The sequence below is a fragment of the Diadema setosum genome, chromosome 17 (genome assembly GCF_964275005.1).
Source record: "Diadema setosum chromosome 17, eeDiaSeto1, whole genome shotgun sequence".
Lineage (NCBI taxonomy): Eukaryota > Metazoa > Echinodermata > Echinoidea > Diadematoida > Diadematidae > Diadema > Diadema setosum.
This window is the reverse complement of record NC_092701.1, coordinates 9,603,442-9,627,415: the sequence shown is the minus strand read 5'-3', so window position 1 is coordinate 9,627,415 and position 23,974 is coordinate 9,603,442. Positions and strand designations below refer to the sequence as shown.

The following is a 23,974-nucleotide window of genomic DNA, read 5'->3' as shown; positions in this document are numbered from 1 at the left end:
ACGCAACAAAAAAATTAATCACAAAATGATTACTCTATTTACATATCTCCATTTCTGTTTGAACAAAAACAGAAAGATATCAGTACAGCATGGCTAATATGAAAATTCAAACAGTGTTTAAACTATATTTCATATATTCAATCTTCATTCACTCACAAGACATGTGTACATAACTTAGTTTGAACTGTACTAAATAACAATGACAGCATCAATTTAAAGATGCATCATAGGGGTTATCAAAGAGGTTATAACTGGATATAGGTGTTCATGTATGGGGACCTAACTCTGTGCTGAGGGTTTAAAGTAAACACCTTCTGAATCTTTTTTTTTTTTTCAATCATTATTCAACAAAGGATTCATCTTCAAATATCATCAGCCATTTCAAAGTTTGAGAAGTTCCACTTGTTTCAATTGCAGTTAAAAAGAATGATGTGGAAATTCTCCTCAGGGTGGAAGTTTTGTCTTATGGAAAGTTTTGCTCATATGGGTGCATATACATTGACATCACTGTAGCTGGTTCTGACTCGCGTCACCCAAGACACTCACAATAACTTAAGAGATCACTGATGCCTTGGGGGATTTCTATTTTCCATGTGCATCCATCAATCCAGTTCTCCATCAGGTTCTCAATATTCCTCTCCTCAACATGTTGATGATGTCACAAAAGTCACACAGTGTTTGCATGCGGTGTTATATTTGTTAATGATGTCCTTTGGACACAAGAGTTCAAGGTCAGCTCTGGAAATTGCTCCAACCGGCAGATCTAATCCTCTTTCTCTACTTTACTCTTCTTGCCGACGATGCCCATGAGATCCTTGGACATGTAGTACGGTTTTTCTGCTGAGCCATCGTGCCTCTCTAGATCCTCCACTGTGGGTTTAATAAAAATATGGGGGTGACGTTGCCAATAGAGACATATTTCACAATCGTGATAATATATACATGTTATAGGCCTATTCTCTCTTCTTTTTTTTTTTTGGAGATGTCAAAAAACTTAATGTCAAAAAATAGGGATGAACTCATTACATCTCAGCCTCAAGAAAAGTAGTTTTTTAAAAAGAGACTAATAATAACAGAGTCATTGGCACAAGCATTGCAAAGGAAAAAAACAGAAGAAGATTAACACCTATGCATAGGCAAATATTATTTACACATATGCCACTCTGGCCTGCCTAAACAGCTTGCCTAGATGATAACTGCTACATGTGTACCTGTGCCTTTCTTATTGCAAGTCATATGCTACGTACGCAAACGCATTATACTGTTCTGAATATCTAAGCAAATGAATGTGTGCTTTTGAAATTAGATGTATGTGCCAAAACACACTCGCTAGCCATCACAGAGATCATATCGTCGGCTGAGAATGATAAGGGCGTTACGTTGCCACAAAACCCATAGTGTTCAAGACCACTTAACGCCCTTCTCATTCTCAACAGACGATATTTGTATAATATGTTTACATGTGATATCAGAAAAACAAAGAAGTAAGAGAAATATTGTTGTCATTTAGGATATGAGTGATTAGGAAAATATATTGTTTTGTATGTTGTAATTTTTTTTCTTTCAGGTATTATGAAAATTATGTATAAAATCAACTTATTAACAACAAAATATTGAAGAAAAAAGAAAAAGAAACTTACAGAAGCAGAGGAACAGGGTGTCCACCGCCATATCATACACTCCAAAGAAGCTCACAGCGATTGCATAGGTTCCGATGACCATCACCTACAGAGGAAGAAAGTGATAAGAAGGGCATCTCAATAAAGTATTTATTCACAGCAAGGCATCCTGCTAATGATGCGCCAGAAAGTCAAGAAAAAATGGAAAGGCTGGCACAAATATGTTCACAGATGAAATGTCACTATTATTGACCGGTTAAGAAGCACATTCTCTGGGTACATCTCTATTTTTCTCCTTATGAATCGATTTGGGCTCAGTCCATTTGGAAACAAAGGAAGCAATATAAGTAGGTACCAGTACTTCAAGGAAATCAGAAGCATGGGACCAACAGTTTTAAAGGCATAATTTACCATTTGCAGATGAAACAAGAACCAAGCATTAGTGCTTTAAAATAGTTCTAAAATGTGAGTTAGGGATAGAAACAACCACTGTAAAAGTTTGAATCGGTAAAATCAATGTTAAGTATTGTTAAATATACCAAATGTGAACAATAGTTATAATAAGAATGTTTCCAGACTAAGCCGTCTACAGGTACGAGTTATTGAGAAAAATACAGATATTTCCTTATATTTTAGGCTTTATTGCAAAAATTTCATATGATAGGATGTTTTGTGGTACAACAGACCTACATATATGCATCAAATGTCATATCTTGATTTTTTTTTTATCAAAATCCCTGTTCCCAAAGGTAATACAGGACTTTCAAGTCCCGGCCCTCCAAAGCATTTGGCAACAACTGATAATAAAGTACTATATATGCATAAAAACATTACCACTGCTGCCAACAGATTCAGACCTTGGAACCACAAGACGGAAATCCTTGGTTGTATCATTCTACTTATAACCACAATTGCTGACATTATACTGTATACGCCAAATATTTCGCGAGGCTTTTATTTTTGCGAATTTCGCGAGTCAGCTGCTATTTGTGAAATTAAAAACACGCGAAAATATCAACTCTGATGCCGATATGAATGTGACGTACGCGTACACATTTCTCCGTTCAGTACAGGACTCCACGATCGCGAATTTAATCACTTGCGAAATTGTCGTGAAGTCCCGATTCGCGAAAATTCAGACTCGCGATATATATGCCGTATACAGTAATAGCAAGGAACGTCAAATTTTCTGTGAAACTCCAGTAAAACTTATAACGTTGTTTGATAGTACTTGTAGTCTCACACACTCACACACACACATTTTCTTATTTTCCATCTCTTTTGTTTTCTCTCTCTCTTTCTCTTCACACACAAGCACACAAACAACTTTCTGTGATGTTTTCGAAGAAAATATAACACTTATCAATATAAAGTTAATTTCTGTCTCAGCAAAAGTCTGAAAGAGACAGGCTAAGTACTTAGAAATTGAATATTACCATGAGGATTGAAAGCTTGCAATTCTAGAATATCATTTCATTTCATGCATTAATTCCAGGATGAGGAGGAGATTATTACCTAAATGCACACATAAACACAAATACATAAGCATACAAATGTTCATCCAGAAGAGAGATGACTTACAATGATGGGGACCCAGTAGTAGGTCACGTCAGGAACGGTGACCAGGTTGGAGAGGAACGAAATCTGATTGGTGAAGTAGAAGAAGGCTGCCACGCCCACCAACCCAACGGTCAGCAGCTTGCCCATGAGCAGGACCAAGTCGGTCAGCTTATTGACCACTGCGACCCTGTCACATGTCAGAGAGGATACGGAAAATGCCTTCAAATTTTGTACCTCCCACATGAGTCTGCTTGATAAAGGAGACGTGCATACAATCTATAAACAATATTCATAACTAATTAATGGCAACATGCAACAGCATCATACAAATTAAAACAAAAATTATTACACACATATCTATTTATCTATGCAAAAATTTCCAGCATTTTACAGTCCATCACTTTTACAGTTTATCACTTTACAATATCACTTTGTAACAGTTTGTCACTTGAATCACAGTACATGTATATCACTTTTACAGTATAGCACTTAACTCAAGCACTTTCTTCACTCCAAAAGACTGACTCATACAAAGTTTACTGTATGCCATCTTGCCAGTGATGATAATAGTCTATAGTAAGTTGGATACTGAAAATTGTCTGGCTCAAATTCTGAGACCACACAGCAGCAACATACTAATATCAACTACCACAAGTAAATAGATGTGTAGGTGTCTCACTCTACAGGTTACAGCCTCAGACCAGAATCCATAAGGCCATAATCAGTATTAGCCTTGCAGTACTTGGATAGCTCTAATTCATTTTGCTATACAAGCTAATTTCATGCTGATTATTTCCAAAGAGCAAAAAACTGGTTCCTAGCTCCCACACTCAATTCCACATCTGCAGGCATTCAAAGTGACCACTGTGATCCATGTGCATTGCCACTCACCTGAGAATGTTTCTCAAGAGCAGGAAAAATGCGTTTTTGGCCGATGTGCAAAAGTTCTTCCCGTAGATTGCACACTGTAATGGGAAGGGAAATACAACGTAGATAGTGAAAGGAAAGGTAAAAAAGTCAACCTATGGATGGGACTACTGTATAGTACATCATGCCTACAGCATTGTTCGATCTCACATAGATATGGACTTATTTTGTCAGCGGTAAACTTCAAAAGCGCCATTTTTAAAAATTCCAATCCAAACAACAGTGACAGGAAGGAACATGAAAGGCAAGAACTGTGGGATATGTTAGGTCAGAGTTCATGGGTTGTAAAAAGACGTACAATTGATGGTATCGTCCAAGTTATTTCTGCTACCTTATTTCTCCCATAAGTTCATACTGAATGCAAGGCAGGGGCGGATCCGGGAATTCCGTAAAGGGGAGGCACCTTCACAAAATTAAAGGGGGCGCACGCACCCCACCCCTCTTCATTTTCTGTCTTTTTATTTCTTTTGTTTTAACAAAAAAATAAAGGGGGGTGCCCAGTGTGCCCCGCCTGGATCCACCACTGCAAGGGACACACTGACATTTTTTCAAACTGTTTTTTTTTTCTCCTCTCTTTGCAGTATTATATTCAATTTACATAATTTTGCCGCGTACTGCTTATCACTTTGAGAGGAAGATGATATCTTGACTTTAAAGAGGCACAGTCCTCAGTCCTCAGTACGTGTAAATCAATTCATTAGATGCAGAACGTTCAAAGAAAGCACTAAGCAAAAAATGGAATGAAAATAGATGATCCATGCAAGCAATATGATTATCAAAATATTCACAAAATTTCTTGAAATCTTTCACATCTGACGTCATTCAGGTGCCAACTGCATGATATCAGAGATGCACCATATTTGCTGAAATAGTTTTATACAGAGAATTGTTTTACCTCAATTGATCACTGAAAAGGAGAGAAGGCAGGACCTATCAGAATATGACTTTAACCTGTCAGTGTTCCCCTTTGATTTGATCAGTATTTAGTCAGTTGAGTGTTATATGAAATGCTAATCAAATCGTAGTGCGATCAGTAAATGATGTTATGGTCTATACTTCCTTTATTCTGTGGGAATCTTCATCTTCTTCTTCTTCTTTTTTCAGCACCAGCACTTCATCAGATCGTACACAAATATGTCGAGCTGAAATGGATTATCTTCAGTTGTTTTCAGCTTTAATATCGTGGTGAAAGGAGGTCATAGTTTACACATGGATAGACTGGCAGGCAAACAACATATTGTAAAAGTGGAAATTTTCGCGGTATTGTAATTTTTGCGCATTTCACGCAACCAGAAGCTAGCGTGAAAATAAAAGCACGCTAATATTTTTGCATGCCTTATGTTCCAGTATTTGGTGTCTTGATTCCACGGAATTAAAAACACACGAAACTCTTCTTACCCAGCCAAGCGCGAAAAATTAGTCACGGGAAAATATCCACTTTTACAGTACCTCGGGCACAAACAAGTCATGAGGTGTGCAAATTGATTGAACAAAAACAACAAAAAATGGCACATGTCTAGTCATATTTAAATGTTCTATGACTGACATTATACTCACCATGATGTAGGCATTCTTATTGAGGAACTTCATGATCTTCTCCAAACACCAGAAGCAGCACTTGAGACATTTGATGATGAACTTCACAACTTCATTCTCAGCATTGCCTATCATGAAGGGGATGGAGAGAGATTCCGGTATAAACAAACAATCTTCGTCAGCATGTGAAATCCATTTGTGTACCAAGAGGCCCAAATTCTGGAAAGCACGTTGCAAGTTAAACACTGCTCCAGCCTTGTGCCTACAAGTCAATTTACATGCAGCTATTTGGTACCATCTATATTCAATACAGCAGTATACTTCCATCCTATAAAGATATCAAATTACTGGCAAAGTCTACTTTCACCATATTTGCAAAGACTCATGACAGCATTTGAAAATGAATACTAATTGCATTGTGTTTGCATTCCATTAATAGTTAGAGTGCAGAATAATTTACTCTGAATTTAACAATGATTACTTGAGATAAATTATACAAGAATTAATCACACTCTGTAAATAAGGAGGGCAGGGTTCTTCACATTAAACCTCAAATTTATTGATTCTTAGGACCCCTTGTGCCTGTACATGCAAGAGCACATTTCAAGTGCATACAATTCAGTATTCATGAGAGTTATTGCCATAGAAGGAGTATGCTGCACTTTACAGTCTGACAAACATGCCATGACAACAGTCAAACTCGTCCATTATATTCCTATAAAGGAGTCTTTGAAATTTAACTTAAAGAATTGATGTACCCCCAGCTTTTCACTTTTAAGACAGAGTGACAATAGTTTTCATATACAAGGTAAGTGAAGCAATCACAAAAATATTTTCAACAGCAAGCACCCATGTCCATATTATTGTTTTCTCTTCCCATATCTAACTGTGACCTTATAATACTCAAAATCTGTCACACGTACATGACAATAAGTGACCATGAACACAACACTCAAGCCACACACATACAAAATATCCTGAACAATCACACATTCTCCATGCAGCAAATGCTGATCTTCGTCGCTTTCATACAACCCACAAATGACAAAATATGCCTGGGAAATCCAAATGAATTTACGGAGACCATAGTGACTTTTTACCAAATCTTGTACAATTGTACCTGCCACATCGGGGGTGCTGTGGCATAGTGGATAAGACTCCCGACTCCAAAACAGAGGACCCAATTTCGATTCCCACCCAGCGCTCACGTCTTTGGACAAGATGGTTTTACCCACAATGTCCCTCTCATAACCCAAGTGAATAAATAGGTACCTAGCAATGCTAGGGTAATAATAAATGACAGGGCCCTTTGGTAGAACAGCGGCAACACTGAAGAGGCTACCCTGGATAAAGATTATTATTGTTATTGTTATTATTATTATTATTATTATTATTATTATTATCATTATTATTATCATTATCATTATTATTATTATTATTATCATTATCATTATTATTATTATCATTATTACTGTTATTGTTGTTATAATTGTTATTATTATCATCATCATTATTATTACTATGATTATTATTTTTATCCATATTATCATCATCATCATTATTATTATCATTACTATTATCATTTTTACTATTATTATTATTATTATTATCATTATTATTATCATTATTATTGTTGTTGTTGTTGTTGTTGTTGTTGTTGTTGTCGTCGTCATCATTAGCTGCAAAATCTCACACGCACCTTTGAGTTTCTGCTCTATGTACTCCAACATGACCCTAATCATCTGGATGATGGCAATGATGAGGGAACCAAAGGCTATGGTACCCAGATGATACCTGGAATGGAAGAAATCAGACTCCGGTAAGTATTCCTGTTGATATTAACCAGTTGAGGACGGATTGATTTTGCTACAACACACATTTCCCATAGACACTTGCCCGAGTATACTCGGGAGTTGTCCTTAACGGGTTAACAAAATGTGACTCTGCACTCCTTCACCTTGTATAATTACATTTCCACAAATATTTATGAAGGAAAGTTCTGAGCTTAATTTTTTTTAATATATATGCAAAGAATAAATATCTTTTCAATTAGGTGCAAACATTCCATTTGAAGATAATATGGCCCTTCTGCAATGTTGCACATTTGCATTGCATCAACAGCTAACAAAGAAAATTAAAAAAAAAAGCTTCATTTTCATAGGATCACTTCTTGAAAGCAATCTTTATTAATTCATCACACAATTATTGCTGCTTTATTTTTTTTTTCTAATCTCATGCTCTCCTTTGCATGTGGTTTGCCCACATCTGGATGTTATTACATGTACGTATGGAGACAGATGTTCCCCATACATGACGAATCATCTAAAACGACCAACTATGAGTACGTTTAAAGCTGTAAGAGTATACTGTACCTGATGGATCGCCAAAAGGATTTGAGAAGAGGGAAAGCTGGGATATCCTGGGGCTTGGTGAAGGCCCAGTAGTAGGAGGCAAAGGCCCCAGCCAGCGTCATCTGACCCCAGGCGATCATGAAGTTGACCAGCCAGAAGAACATGAAGAGGTTGTAGACCTGCAGGTAGATGGTGTAGCTGGGCAGGGCGTACTCGCTGAAGATGCACATTGCTGTTGTGTTGTTGGTGGCAAATGTCTGTGAGGGGTACAACGAGTGCCATGAATAGGGGCCAAAGAAATGTACAGATAACGGGATATGGAACAGCATTGGTTGAGGTGAGAATTCAGCTTTTAACTTTTTATGAAATACTTAGAAACCACTTTACAAAATGTTAAAAAGCGTAAAATTCTAAGAGGAATTTAAAGTTTATTTGCTTGAAATCGGTTTTGAAATGGCTGAGATATCCATAACCAAAGGAAAACAAAGCATTCCTAATAAAAGGTGGGTCCCACCTTTTATCAGGATCGCATTGTTTTGGTTATTTAAACTTGTCTTCACACAGATCATTCAAAAGGAAGATATAATGGAGGCTCGGATAGACTGTCAAAATCATATAATACGTTGACTTACGTGCAAACATATATCTGCAGAGGTCTTAATTCTAATGATAACATATCCTTTCAGATGGAGGATCTTTGCTGAAGTTCTATAAACAATATCTTCGAATTGTCTTGATATGAATGAAATAAGAAATGAGCCATACAATTTGTATGGATGGTAACTTGTCCACAGATTACAAAGTTCTTGGATTTCAAGCTACAAAATTTTGCATTCTAATGCACCGTCACAAGAGAAATTGACACCTCCTGTAATGACACTTGATATCTTTTACAATTGCCCAGATTAAAAGTCACACTGGAGGTAAATTGAGTAAAATATTGATTTACAAGCAGAAACACTTAACGCTATGAAGTTTTAACAACTGAATTCAAAATATAAACCATGCATGTAGCGCCCCAATTCCACAATATTGTCAGGACAGTAATTAATCAAAGGTCTCTACTCTACAAGTGCAACTAAATCATTTTACTTGTTTTATTCATTAAAGGAGAAGGGATTATACACTTACAGCCTGGTCACAAGATGTGCCATTAGCAACTCCAAAATCTGTCGGTGCATCGACCACTACATACATGTTGCGATGAGTGGTGGCAAGATAACTGAGGATGACGGCTTGAGTCAAGGCTAATTTACACAGGGTTTGGAAGACAGGGCAATATTCATGGAATCCAGCTAGGACACACTGACCTGCCTTCATGAAGCTGAAGCTGGGTCATTTTGTCTGACAACTTTGTCGGGCAAAATGCTTCATGAAATGCCCCCCAGGCCATTACAATAGCAGCTCAGCAACAGCCCATCACTAAATATATATATATAAGCATTTTACTTTGATAGCTGTTAAATGCAGCTCATTAAAATCAAGTGACATGACAAGAGTGTACGAAACTTTCTAACATGGGACTTAGTTCAAAATCAGTATGAAAAACAAATGTGTTTGTACTTATCCAAACGTACATGATGTTTTCTGGTATTTTCTGTACATACGCAAACCCATATCATAAATGTTATTCATATCCACAGAAGAAAAAAAAAATGATAGGAAAAAAAATCCAAACTACAGCCTTTGCAAAGCAAGATTAAGATAGCATGTACAATGTACTTACATGAAAATATAAAGTATATGCTTCTTGAAATAAGCTGACAGCAAGCACTGTCAAAAAAAAAAAATGATAGAAAAAAAATGGTAAGTAGATAGACAAATCAAAAGATATCAATTAAGGGACATTCCTGCTTTCACATACAAAATTGGCAGTCTTATCTTTCTATGGCCCTGTTTTATGAAGAGTTATAATTGCTTATAGTTGATTTCTATGATAAGTCTATGGCAGCCTGTGTGGTAAGGAAATTTATAATTAATTATAACTTTTGATAAAACGGGGCCTATGACTTATAAAAAATAAAATGGAAATTCATCAGCACTAAATATTGACTTCGAGTACAATCATCTGCTGCAATCAATCATGCAAACAAGTGTGAGAAAAGGATACACTGCAATGCAGGCAAAGAGCGCCACCACTATCAGCTCCAGTAGGAATGGCATGATTGGCCAGAAGAGGGTGGAAATCATGTGACCTATGGCCCTGTGACCAATCAGAGCAAAGAAAAGAAAATATGTTACTCAGTACAGCACAATTAACATGTAAATTGCCAAAGACACACTGCTCTACAGAGCCATATGGTCCATGCCAATATTGATATATTAATTCAATGTTTATACACATAAATTAATCACATGAAATTAGATTGCACACTCACATTTTAGAGTGGGGTTGGATATCTATAATCTCTGGACAGGATTTGCAAACACATTAACAAAATCAATTACAGAGAAGGCCCTTACTGTGAAATGTGCATGCTGCACATAATTAATGAATTCTTCTTTGAAGTATGATTTTTTTTTCCCTTTTGATGAATGTTCTCATTTGCCTATTGCTCCAATTTTAGTTTTGAAAAAAGAACAAACCTCAGTTGATTCTAGAACTATTAAGATCATTCATCTCTCTTAACATCCAAAAGTGTACAGTTTGGAGTATGATCACGTCAACAGAATTTTTTTTTGTCATCAGGGTCAAGCTATTGACCACTGTCTTTAAAGAAAAACTGAATGCAAAAGAAGGTTACATCACAGATAACAGTCAAAAAGCAACTGCAATAGCCTGCCTGAGCCATCAGGAAGGGAACAAATTATCCAAGTGTAATATTTGTGCCAAACGAAGGAAGGAGAGAAATTGTTAAAGAAGAGGGTTCTTCTTTAACCCATTGAGAATGGGCTTTGCTACAACAAACATTTCCCATAGACATTTGCCCGAGTATATGTACTCGGACTTGTCCTCAACGGGTTAAAGGAGAAAAAAAGGAAAAGAAATACATATATGTAATAGTCATATGGATTGAGTAAGTGTAACGGTGTATGTAGAGCACATCAGGTGTGAGGAAAACTATGGACAATCCATGCAAAAGAAATGAATTTTTTAACCCTTTGGTGCTGCCACCTCTGGATAAATGACTACAACAGTCCATGATGTTATGCATGGGCAATGATATATACAAAATGTAAAGAGAATTGCAAAAAAAAAAAATCATATGTCATAAAAAGTACACAAATCCTCCTCTTGATACTGACGTATGTTCAGAGTAAAATGATTCCCCCCGTTTTCTGAAAGAGGTAAAGTTAAATATTAAGTGAAAATATGTTGAATTCCTTTCATATTTTCTTTGTTGTCCACATGTGAAGTTGCAATATGTCGGAGTCTTCTCATCCAGCAATGTCAGCACCAAAACTTAAAAACTCATGACTTTTGAATGTATCGCGCAATTTTCCTCAAACTTCGGTGAAGTGATTTTAATACTAATATCGCTGCATTCACTCATTCCGTATGCATATTTGGGGAAATTCCCTTGTAAGATCTGTCAACGATCCTTACCGACTGGCTTCCTTGATGAGGGAGATGGCGATGCGGATACGAGTGCAGAGGCAGAGGGTCATTAGCAGTATGATGGCCAGGAGTACTGAGAGAATGATGCCTGTATGCATGCAAAGGATTTAAAGAAAAACAAGTACACACCTATTTACTAGAACATTCAAATTCTATAGACATTTCTTTTTAGACAAAAAGGTTGTTCCCAAGAACTAGAGAGCTTACTGAGACTTGATTGACATAGGAACAACTAATGTATGCAGGGTAGATTCCATTTAAGTACTGAAGTGTATTCATCAGAAACAGCTAGCTGGGATAATGGAAAAGCTTTTAAAAGGACCCCAAAGACAGACTTTCACTGATTTCACTACATTGGATTGGTAAATCAGTCTGTTATGGGCATATCTCTTTAATACATGTTTGGCATATAAAAATATCTTTAACTCATGATGTAAAAAGTTTTTTGTGAAAGAATGATGTCAGTGATTTTTTTTTAACACATTTTCTTGAGAATCTTTTTCCTCAGCTTATAATCCATTGATGTAGCACACATTATATCATTCTTCTAATGTAGAATACTTCAAACAGGCAAAAAAAAAAAAAACCACACACACACACACACACACAAACCGAAATCTCTGTATCCTCTCTCATATGGTAGTGTATAATGTAAAATGACATAAACCTCAATCTACATTCTCTTAGTCTGTCTTCTTCTTTCTTTCTCTCTCTCCTCGCTCTACTACCATGTTTGGTATTGATCAACGATCTTTACACTAAACATGAATGATAGCAATAATTTTTTTGTTTGTTTCAATCAGTACATCCAAACTTTCCAACAAGTTCTATGATTATCTGGAGGGGTAGGGGCAGTGGACACAATGTAACCAAAATACAAAGTGAAGGGAATCTGCTATCAGCCTCTCACCAATGATGAGCCAGGTCTGCTGGAGACGGAAGTAGCTGGAGAGATTGGCGGTGAAGGTGATGGCAGCATCGGCACCATCCACACCAGCCAGACTGGTGTACATGTAGTAGGAGTAGTAAATACCTGCAGGTTTGGATATAGTCACACGTAGAAAGGATATACAATCCGGAAATAAGAATGAGTGTTTCAGAATTTTCAGGTTGGCATATGACAGTAATTAGTGTACGTACGAAAGTTGACTTCCATGAATAAAAAAAAAAAAAAAACTAAAATAAATATGATATATCCAAATGGAATAATCAAAATCAGGGGAAAGAAGAGAAAGTTATGAAATGTTGAGTTTCACAATCTATTCATAAAACCCAAGACATGAAAGTGAGAAGGGGTCATGTGTTTTCATCACATATCTTGCAGTGACCAGCCCAAAAACCCTCTACTAAGTTTCTCTTTTTGACAGCCAATCAAAACCCACACTGGTTCAGGGAGAAAAAAAAAAGTCAAACTGATTCCAATATTGAATTTAATGTCTGAAATATTGTTTTATGAGTACTGGGTTGTTGGCACTTACTAATACTACGTACAATGAACTTCAAAGTTACACTATGAAATAAACATAAAGCACTGCACACCAAACACGAGACCACTTACCAACACCCAGTGTAGCCATGAGGCCAAAGATTGTGAACCACACAATTACTCCAGCCAGCCATCTCATCAGAACAATGAAGATGAATGCAATCAACATTCCCAACAGCATTCCACTGCAGAGATCAAGGGTCAAAGGTCATAAGCCAAGCTTTGAAAATCCACGATTGGTTTTATATTTCACACTCAGGTGATGAAACGTTTCATACAAAAGAGAAAAAAACAAATATTACTTGCTACACATACATATACATTTGCTACATCTATACGTATCAGTAGCCTAATCTAAAAAATAAAAAATGAAACAGCAAATGTATTTGTATTGAAATCATATCTAATGGAACACTTCCTACTTTCACTGGAGGTACTACATTCTTAGTGTGTGTAAGTTTTGGCAAATTTTGCTCATAAATGTAAAGCTTATATTACAACCTGGCCCTTTGCTTTGAAACAAAATATGTGACAATTTTGATTAAACTACTGCACAAATATAGTAATGCTTTAATACAGACATGATAAAACATCCATTCTAGCTGAACATTTTTGCAATTTTAATACCTCTTCTCCTACATCAAAACAAATACTGTCATTCAACAATGTAAACATAATTAAATATCCATGTTAGCTGAATATTTTAGCTATTTTTATATGCCTACTCCAACATCGAGGAAAAACATGTCTTATTCCATTTAGTGGAATACGAAGCATGTTGACCCTTATAGATAACAAGAAATAATTCCAGACATCACAAATTTATAACTTATATAATCAAAATCAAGCAATGAAAACTAGCAGATTTTTTTTTATGTAAGGTCCTGAACAAAATATTCTAAAGGATCCAAATCAAAATGGCACAAGGGAGAATAACATTTGATCTTCATAGGGAAACTTACGCGAGGATGATATACCACGAGGCAACGACATCCTGGTAGATCACCTCAACAAGGTTAACTACATCCAGCAGCAAATTCACAGATCTGTCAGACAGGAGAGATATCCATATGCAGTTGTAAATATAAACATTGAAACGACAAAGAATGGAGATCAATGCAGAAGAGTACAATGAAGCTCACCATTCATTATGACCTGGCTTGGTACAATTACTTGTAGAAGCATTTAAATGGCTCCTGTTTCACTCTAACTATTTGTGACCCGCTACAACAAAATGATCCGAAAGTCGGGGGAGGGCAATTTTCTGAAAATGGCATGACTTAATTTCCTTACTCTTCTACTTTAATTTCATATATAACACAACTCACAAAAGTACTCGGTTGCAGAGATAGCGATGATATTATTAGCGCATGTCAAGGGGTGGAGGAAATCAGAGTTTCGAGAAAAACGCCTGCAAAGTTTTCCTTCTGACGCCATCATGATCAAGGGGAGGCGAGACAGTTTTCACCGCTTGACAATAGAAGGCAGCTCCTGGCAACCTCCGCGATGTTCATTCAAGCTTAGCGCCAGCGATCTACGCACAACCATCAGTAATCAGGATGCCACGCACTGACCAATAAGATCACACCCTCGTTGCTAGGGGCGGAGTCTAGCTGCGGCGCTAAATCCAAATCTTCGGACACGTTTCTGTTACGTTCTAAGTCGGAAAATCAAGGCCCAGAAAAACGCTGATTTCCTGCCTTTCCTTTGATCATTTAGCTGCAAAATTTTGGCAGATGATGGATAAAACATTAGACTACAAAATTATGACATGACAGAAATCCGATTGTTTTGACCAATTTTGATGATGTGACTTCAAACTCATTTTTCTCGGCTCAGCCGTCAGCAACTTGAGGATCCTTTTGTTGTAGCTAGTCACATATTTTTTCCATCACTTCTTTCCCATTTGCTTTCTCTCTCTCTCTCATCTCACCTTATCTCACTCATTCTTTTAGTCTTTATCCTCTTCTTCTTCTTTCCATTCATTTCCGAAAAAGTATCGATCAATAACGCACATAGTTTTGTCGGTATGGTAACATGCATATCATTCCTTTGATTTCTTCTTGTGATCCTAGATGAGGCTTAAGATATTTAGACTAGTGTTCCAGTGACTGGAAACATCTGCTTCACATTAAGAGATTAGTTAACTTTATAGGTATTTAGACTGAGAATCATAAAGGCAAAACAAGGAATAATCAATCACACTAGCTTTGCAACAAATAGATCTGAGGGACTTCTACAAATAGTGTACATTCACTCCTGGTAAACTATTTTAACGTGGTGCAACTGGTAGTTTAAGTGTGTAATTTCATTCTTACGTTTCGAAGAGATCTTGGGCGTTGCTGGCAGTGATGTTGTTGTTCTCACTGCCTGGGGTGAGAATGAACTCGTCTTCAGACAGGACGTCCGTCACGCTACTCAATGCATTCACCAGAAACGATGGCACACATCGACCGAGGTCTGCACAAAAGATAATTTGAAAACAACTGCATGAAGTCACATTTCAGTCACAAAAGGCACACAGTAAAGTGGTTGTTGCACTGAATGTAATTTTTGCAAGGGAAAATGCAAGATATAATTTGTTGGCTTAAAGTAATTGACAACCATTCAAATTAGGGATGAGATCATATAAACCTGGATTCATTCTTCTTTTTTTTTTTTGCAATACTGTCCTAAAAAAAGACACACCTGTTATACGTTCCTTCAACATAAAGTCTTTAAAAGACCATGTATTGCATGTAAAAGAAGGGAATCTAGGACATTGACAACACACAATGTTGCGATATTCTATCACATTTTGGTGCAACACAATCCTACAAATTGAAAATTGAACATGTTATTAAAATTTATTGAAAAAGAATTTACACCAGCAAAATAGCAAAATGACACAACAACGTGACGGACATAGATTAAGGTTATTGCAAACAAAGTGTATTACACAGCATTTACTCTCCTCAAACTTATAAATTGTTTGCAGGCCACTGTGACTGCAATATAGGATTCTACCCTATGAGAACTTAAAGCAATGGGTCAAAATATACACTACACTGGGTTAACCTTTAACCTGTGGAGGATGAGTCCGCGGTATACTCGGCCAGGCCGAGGTCTAGGGGAAATGCCTGTTGTAGCAAAATCAACGTTCCTCAACGGGTTAAATACTAACAATGTACATCTACACGTCATGATAGATATTTTCTTCTGCTGAATAAGATTTGATCATTATTAACATCTTTGTTGAGAGTATACCACTCACATGCAGTCTGTGGGATAACATAGGATGCACATTTCTCATCGGAGAACATCTTTTCCAGGCCCACGGTACCTGACTGAAAGGGGGAGAGGGAAGATCAAAGGATAATTAAGAAAAAAGTCAGCTGCATCAAGTGAACACAGTGTATAGCCACAAAAATAAAGACCAAAGTTTTCCAGCAGCACAAACAATATGTGCATAAGACCAAAAGAAAACACTAAACTTGTAGGTGCGTTCAAGTATTGGAAAATAGCTGAGCTTTTTTCAACTATTCCCAATAATAGCAAAATTTTTTTTGAAAAGGAAGCAAACTTTAGAGTCACATTTTTGTTTGTTCAAAATGTCTGAAAATTGTGATTTTCCTATTCTGTTTATTATTCTCAGTGTCATCTCTGATTTAAGCTTTTTTGCCACTTCTGTAATTTCTTCCCGTTTATCCTTTTTCCTTGGGTTTTAGTGCTTGCAAGTCTGAATTTATCCATTCAGTAAACATCACTTGCATTCAAGTATCAAAATTACCACCAAAATGAAAAAGGTCATAAAAGTATTTTGGAATGGTCCAAAATCGGGCTGAGTATCTACAACCCCAGACCTGAACCCCTGCCGCAAGGGACTTCGCGCTCCGTGCTCATGATGTGCGCACTTCAAGCACATATTCTGCCCCACCAAAATTTTTTCAGGACTTGGAGGCAAATGCCACTGGCATCCCTGATAGTGCGAAGGAAAGTAGGGAAATCAGCTAATGAGAAATGGTAATTGGCATCACTATGGCAACGGCTCTCCAAAATCTGATGTCAGCTTTACTCTGCATTCACGAAGAGTGCAGACATGATTTGTTATATGGTTGCCATGGCTGTGTTTGCCAGAGGCGACTATTTATAGCGACTTCAGTACATTTGACAGTACAACACCATTTTCATTTGCAATCAGAAGTGTCTATCAAGTTGACAATATGCAACAATCCTTTGGCCAGGCTACGATTATTCCATCATATTTCAGGGAATCATTTTCCTGGTATCGCATCGTAATTTGCTATGCATTTTTATACTGCAGCTACACCTACACAAACTAACTTTTGTGTAGCAGTTTTCTTCCATAGAAGTACACAGGATACGATTTGATATAATTATATATCATTCATCATCTGAAATAGCTAATCAAATTCAAGTTGGAAATTTATTCCCTGCATTTTGATGGTTTGCTTCTTCAAAAGTACATTGCAGCACCAAGGCTAAATTTCTATTCTATTGAGTCATTCACAAACTTATCACATGAATATTAAAGAAACATCATGACAACAATCTCGCCATTCTTATCACTATACTTCATTTGCAAAACAATCACTACAGAAAATTGTCTGCTATCTATTATTCAGGTTTATAATAAATCACAACAGATTCATAGAAATATATAGTCTACTGGGCAAAAAAGACAGCTTGTTGCCACAGGAAAAATTTCTTGTGACTAATTTATCCCTTCGGGCTGCATTTTTTTTTTTCTTTTCATTTGAGTGCATGGTAGAGTCTGTGCGTGTGATCTAAAATGAAAAGTGCAAGGTTTAGAAGCATATAAAAAGTCATGTCTGAACTAATCTACACATAAAATACCCCACTCAAATGCAGTGCTGGATTAACCATCAATGAAAATTCAATTTTGTTGATTTTCATTTTGGATTCCAAACATATAAATATCTTTTTTTATTTTTGCCAGAGGGCCCTGTTTGTAATGTGAGTGACTTACGTATTCTCCTCCACTCAAGAGATACTCTTGTTGCGGATTAAAACCATAGTCACAGATGAATGTACTCCAGTCGATCAGGTTGACATCAAAGGCGACACCGTTGATAACGCTCGTGGCGACCGATGTGTACGGCGCAGCCGTGTAGTTTGGACATGAGGATACACATACCTGTCACCACAATAATAATAATAATGATAATAATAATACAGACATTTATAACATGCAACGCATCCACTCAATGGTGCTCAAGGCGCTCACAATCAATGTTTAAATCTGACAGTATATAACATATAAGTTGCAACGGCTGCAACAATGGGCATAGAGCTAATGAAGCTATATTCACATGATATATTCCTGGACAGCAAAAAGAACCCCACAAAAAAAAAAAAAAAAAAACTGGAATTCATAACTGTACTAGCATTACGAGTGTCTACATATAGAGTGTATTCAATAGAATCGCCAGATAAAAACTATAGCTAATACACATGATGCTGATTTATCAAGACATGGCATCAGTTAAATGCAACAAGCAAAATCATTAAAAAAAAAATGACTTTAAAGATAATCATAATCATCAAAAACATTAAAGAGTAAAATGCAACCACCTTGCGGTGGTGAGAATGAAACAAAGAAAGAACAAAGTCAAAGTTTACATGTTTTTGTTGTTATGTGTAGCATAAATCAAGTAGACTTTGTTTACCTGCACTGTCGGACATTTTACACTGAGGAGAGTTGAAGAACTCAGGCAATCCAAGAAGTTGAAGAAGTACAGGTATGGCTTATCTCTGCCAAAATAGAAAGATGAAGAAAATGTGATGTTTAATGGAACATAACAAATTGTCTTTCATACATGTAGTCACAGAACAGCCTCTCAGTCTGAAAAATATGAGCTGCATGGTCCGAAATTATGCAACTGTGTGTAATGCTGTATAGAAATTACGTTATACAAAAACCCATTTTAATAAAACCTTAATGTTGGAATATGCTTCAAATAGGTGAAAATCTGCGAGCGCCTGGTTTTTTGATACACACTCAGTTTTTCCAACAGATAGTAGACAATCTTTTTATTGTGGTAGTGTGGATGAGCAGGGTAATATTTGTTCATAGTCATCTCCATTGTGACAACTTGATTTTCAAAACTTTTGCATGCTTGAGTGTTTTTTTTTTCTTTTTTCATCCTTTTCACCATCAAAATACCACACAGTCAATAAAGTTCAACATCTCATGTTTTATTAAAAACTGAGCCACCAGAGTCAAAAAGTTGTTTTACATTAAACTTGATACCATGTACATGGCACACCTGAAGCATGTCGATGATAAGTTGAATATAATGCCAATATAAATTAGCGAATGTCATTCATGGCATACACATTTGTACACCCATCAACAAAAACAAGAGTGAAAATGGCCACTTTTCTTTAATACACAGAAGAAAAAAAAACAATGATCTATGTAAATAATCACATTCTGCTACAATCATTAAAATGTGCATCTTCAGGAGCTACTTGTCAGAAGTCATTATAGCAATACCAATGAAAATGCTACAGGTGAAACTATGGAACATTTGTAATCTTTCGTTCTGAGCTGCAACCAAACCATTATTTGTGCTGTATGATGTGCACTCATATAGGAAAAAATGCTCTTTCCTCCTCAAAAACATTGATAGATAAGTATGTAATTTGAGATTCCTGTATGAAATTCCCAATATATGACCTTTAAACATATATTAAGATTATTAAGTTTGTGTTTAACTTGATATAGCAAAAGAGTGGGAAAGGAAAAAAAAGTCTACAGAAATCTCTGCTTGCTAAGATTGAAATAGAACAAGTATATACAAAAATGGTAACAAAGTTGTATTAACCAAGTGTACATACTTCCACCAAATGAATTGCAGGTCATATCTCACTGACAGGTAAAGAAGGAGGTAAAAGCACTGCTTCTGTCTTTCTCTGGGCTCTCCACATCAACAGTTGTTGATTTCATAAAGCAGGACTCCACACTAACGATGGGGCCACCAAAATCATCAATTTCAAATCTTTGGTGGCCCGAGAGAAAAATTTTGTGGCCCGAAAAAAAACAAACACACAATTTAAAGCATTAAAAGTCCTTTTTTTTACCGGAGTCAAATATCTAAATTTTATCATAGTAAGAATTGGAAGCTGGACATATCTACTCATAAATAAACCTCAACATTTCCGGTGCAAAGAATTACAAATTTATTGGCATACTTTTCAAAAAATTTTGGTGATCCGAGGCGGCCGACCAAATTTGCCCTTTTTTTAAATCTGGTGGCCCGACTTTCATTTTTGGTGGCCCTGGGCCACCGGGCCACCGTTAGTGTCGAGCCTTGCATAAAGAGGTAGTTCATTTTTCAGGTGCAGATCAAAAAAAGCTGCTGAAAAAAAAAAAGTTGCCAATATCCCACCTTGGACATGATACAAGGCTTTTGTAGCACAGGAGGAGATATTGTTGGGAGTTGAAAAACACATGAATGCAAAAAGAAGAAGATCACAAATTTCAACCAAGTACAAAGTATAGAAACTTTAGACAATCTTACTTGACATTCTCTGCATATCCACAAATGTTGCCATATGTGTCTGTTGGTTTGATGAGAGTGACTGGATTACCATGAGACCAAGCTGAAAAAAAAAGACAAACAAACAAACAAACAAATGAATAAAATTATTGTGTGCGTTTGTCTGTCTTTAGATGTGTATTTCCTTGTGAAAAAAAAAGTATGTCTCATTGTGACTGGATGTTTAACAAATACTCATGTACAACTTTTATTTCACTCTACACTGTATATTCTGAATGTTCTGTGTACATGGTAAGCTCCTGACATTCTACGAAAACAGTATCTAATATCGAATACACCAATTGGCACTCTGCCAGAAAGATGATGGCTACAGCCTCAAGAGGTGTGTTTTGATGACATAATCAATTTCATTCATCCCATTTAAATCAACACCTACAGTACATTTGTACATAAAGTATGACACAATTGGTGAATACAACTTTATTTAAATAAACACAACATATTGATGTGACATTTTAAAATTTTTGTTGTATCAGTCAGAATCTGGTGCACTTTATATTTTCAAAATCTGATGCTGTGTTAGGAACAAACTTTGCATCGTATGTGTGTATTCTATTCACTTCAGACAATCTTCTTCACAGGTTAATCAGATAGAAGTGATTAATATATTTACAACACATCTTTTTGAGTGAAGTGTATTACATATCAAAAGTGTGTTGCCCTGATCTATAAAATGATCAGAAGGTCCAAACATACCCTCACAACAAAATTGAACAATAATAACAAGATATACAGATGTATGAATTGCTGTTCCATCATGTCAGTATTCTAAAATGCTATTATCACCCTGTACAGTAGACTAGCTGTCCTGTGACCCTAAGTACAATGCATACAATGTATGAACTCACCCCAGTAGCCGACAACAAACATCCCAACGAAGCAAACAATGAATAAAAGGCAGCAGATGACATCTGTACAGCTCCTGTAGAAAACGAAGCAGAGCGAACAAGATATGGATCCATTAAAATTGAATGGGCCCTTGGCCAGAGATATGGCATCACTGTTACCATGACAACTACTGCAAAAGGGCAAATCAGACTTAGCTGATTGTGATTGCGATAAGCAAGCAAAAATGGAGTAGTGTAAGGTAAATGTGTATTCAGCTCTTCAAGGGGGACAAATTTATGATACCATATATTGCTTTGCAAACACTGTGCGTATGTACACTTAGGTCACTTCATATCAAAAGCTTGACAGAACATGAAACATGTACTACCTCTACACCACACATGTAATTAAAAATTTAAAAAAAAAAACTTGTAGCACATTTTAATTAAAAGTCTCCTAGAATGTCCATATTTCAAAGTTTTATCATAATCTCCAGATGGTTTGAAATTGGCTCAGTAGTTGTACGTAGGAACTACATTGTACTGTGTGTCAGAAAACATAAAATCTCTTTAAATCATTCAGCTATGAAATTAGACATAAATACCCTTCAAATATTTCATCATTCTGTGCCTTGGTTGCTTCACACAACCCGATATATTCTAGTTTAACTATCATTTATCTCCATCAAACAAGTAAATTAAGTAGCATGTACAATTGTATACAAACAAACCTCCAAACTTGTCATGATTTTTGGATTGAATATGGCCTACCTGTCTTCTATTGGTCCCTTGAATGTTGGGTCATACTTTGTTGGCTTGCCTGAAATTAAATAGAACAAGAGAGTATAATGAACAGAAATGTATTCAGAAAACATACAATTGTACATGTAGGAGGACATAATAAAAATCTTTATAGGCATGTCTATAAAAAAAAAAAAAAGGAAAAGAAAAAAAAAAACATGTCACTACAGTATGGTTATCACATTTCAATATTTTATTTCTTGCGTGACCAAAAACACAATTGTAGAGAAACACACATTGCATTACTGCATTGACCAACATTTTTACATCAGTCCTTAAATATATTTATGGGAGACTCTACTTTGTGGATAGTAGACTACATTGTATGGATATCAGGCGATGATATAAAATATGTGGAACACTCACAGAAAACCATTGTGAAAATCCAAGTGATTCCAACCAAATTACAATGTACTTTGAATACAGTTTTTGGATTCAGAGTACAAATTGTATGCCACTATAATACAGTCCGTCAATCAACATTATACAGAACCTCTGGCAGAACTATGGCAAATGAACTGAAAACTGAAGTTATACATGGCCCATATAGACATACATTGTACGTGTATGATCATCCACTAGCAGGGCAATTAGGTCAAATGATTAATGGGATTAACGCTTGTAACAACATGAAATCTGATAATGCACGAAAAGACTTTAGCCGGTCTGCAATGTTATTTTCACATGCCTTATTTTATTTTTTGCTGGCCATCAAATGGTAGAATTCATTTTACAAGTCCCTATGAAACAAAAGTCAACTATACACATCCAATGTGTACACAATTGAACGTGCATTGTATCTTTTCAGTGAATGTACAACACATACAGTATATCTCAAATCTGATATATATATAGTTATTATCAGCAAATGCAATCTATTTAGAGTGTACACACGCATTACAGACATTGTTATTAGTGATATTTATGTAAACTTAGAACTGAATATTTGGAGATTCCATCAAGTATCATAATCCTTTAATGATCGCATCCATAGATTAGATGATAGTATGTTTCCTCTTCAAATTCTGAAATACATCATAGCAAAAAATCATATCTGGGATTGTGCAAGATTATAAAAAGCAACAATAAATAAACAAGCAAAAATACTTGGCATTTCTATCATTCAAAGCAAACAGTGAATATAATGTACTGTATAATCGAAACTATGCTTCCATACAGTGTTGGGAGTACATATACGGCAATGACACTGTACTGTAAAATGTTAATCTAAATTAGTTTTCCACTGCATGTTCTGTGGACAGGTGAAGCCTTGTTTGCACAATTGCACTTCTTCAGTGATGAAAAAAGAATTGCACAAATATGTATTATACAAATCATGGTTCATGATTTGCATTTGTGAACCTTTCCTGCCTGACGTACATGACGCATACTTTTTGTACACAATCATTCATATTAAACGCATTACATTTTGTTTTTGTTTTTTACCTGCAGAAGAAAAAGTAAAATACAATGCTTGTTCATAGTTTCCTGTTTGTTCATAAACAGTGAAGGAACAACAAGTAGCAAGCAGATCTTTCAGAATTTTTCACATGTAATTTATTGGAACCCAATACAGTGTTCATCAGCTACCTTTTACAGTATATATTAATATTTGACCTTTTTTTCACTTCAAAGCAAGCATTTAAAATGTAAATTCAAACATGACAGGGATACAATATGTACACATACTTAAAAAAACAAAAACAAAAACATAACGTACAA

At 36.0% G+C, this 23,974-nt stretch overlaps 1 protein-coding gene across 1 annotated transcript; it reads right to left on the bottom strand.

The window, feature by feature from the left end:
* Positions 1-169: 169 nt before the first annotated feature.
* LOC140241154 (choline transporter-like protein 2) lies at positions 170-21,494 on the bottom strand. The gene is made up of 19 exons (XM_072320913.1): positions 21,473-21,494; positions 20,586-20,667; positions 18,729-18,813; positions 18,029-18,196; positions 16,292-16,364; positions 15,357-15,498; positions 14,001-14,084; positions 13,111-13,223; positions 12,463-12,585; positions 11,541-11,640; positions 10,104-10,196; positions 9,125-9,215; positions 8,015-8,250; positions 7,342-7,436; positions 5,664-5,770; positions 4,071-4,144; positions 3,201-3,366; positions 1,641-1,725; positions 170-870 (listed from the first exon to the last, which is right to left on the bottom strand). The coding sequence occupies exons 1-19, from the start codon at positions 21,492-21,494 to the stop codon at positions 764-766; spliced, it is 2,046 nt and encodes a 681-aa protein (XP_072177014.1). The 3' UTR covers positions 170-763.
* Between the last annotated feature and the right edge of the window lie 2,480 nt (positions 21,495-23,974).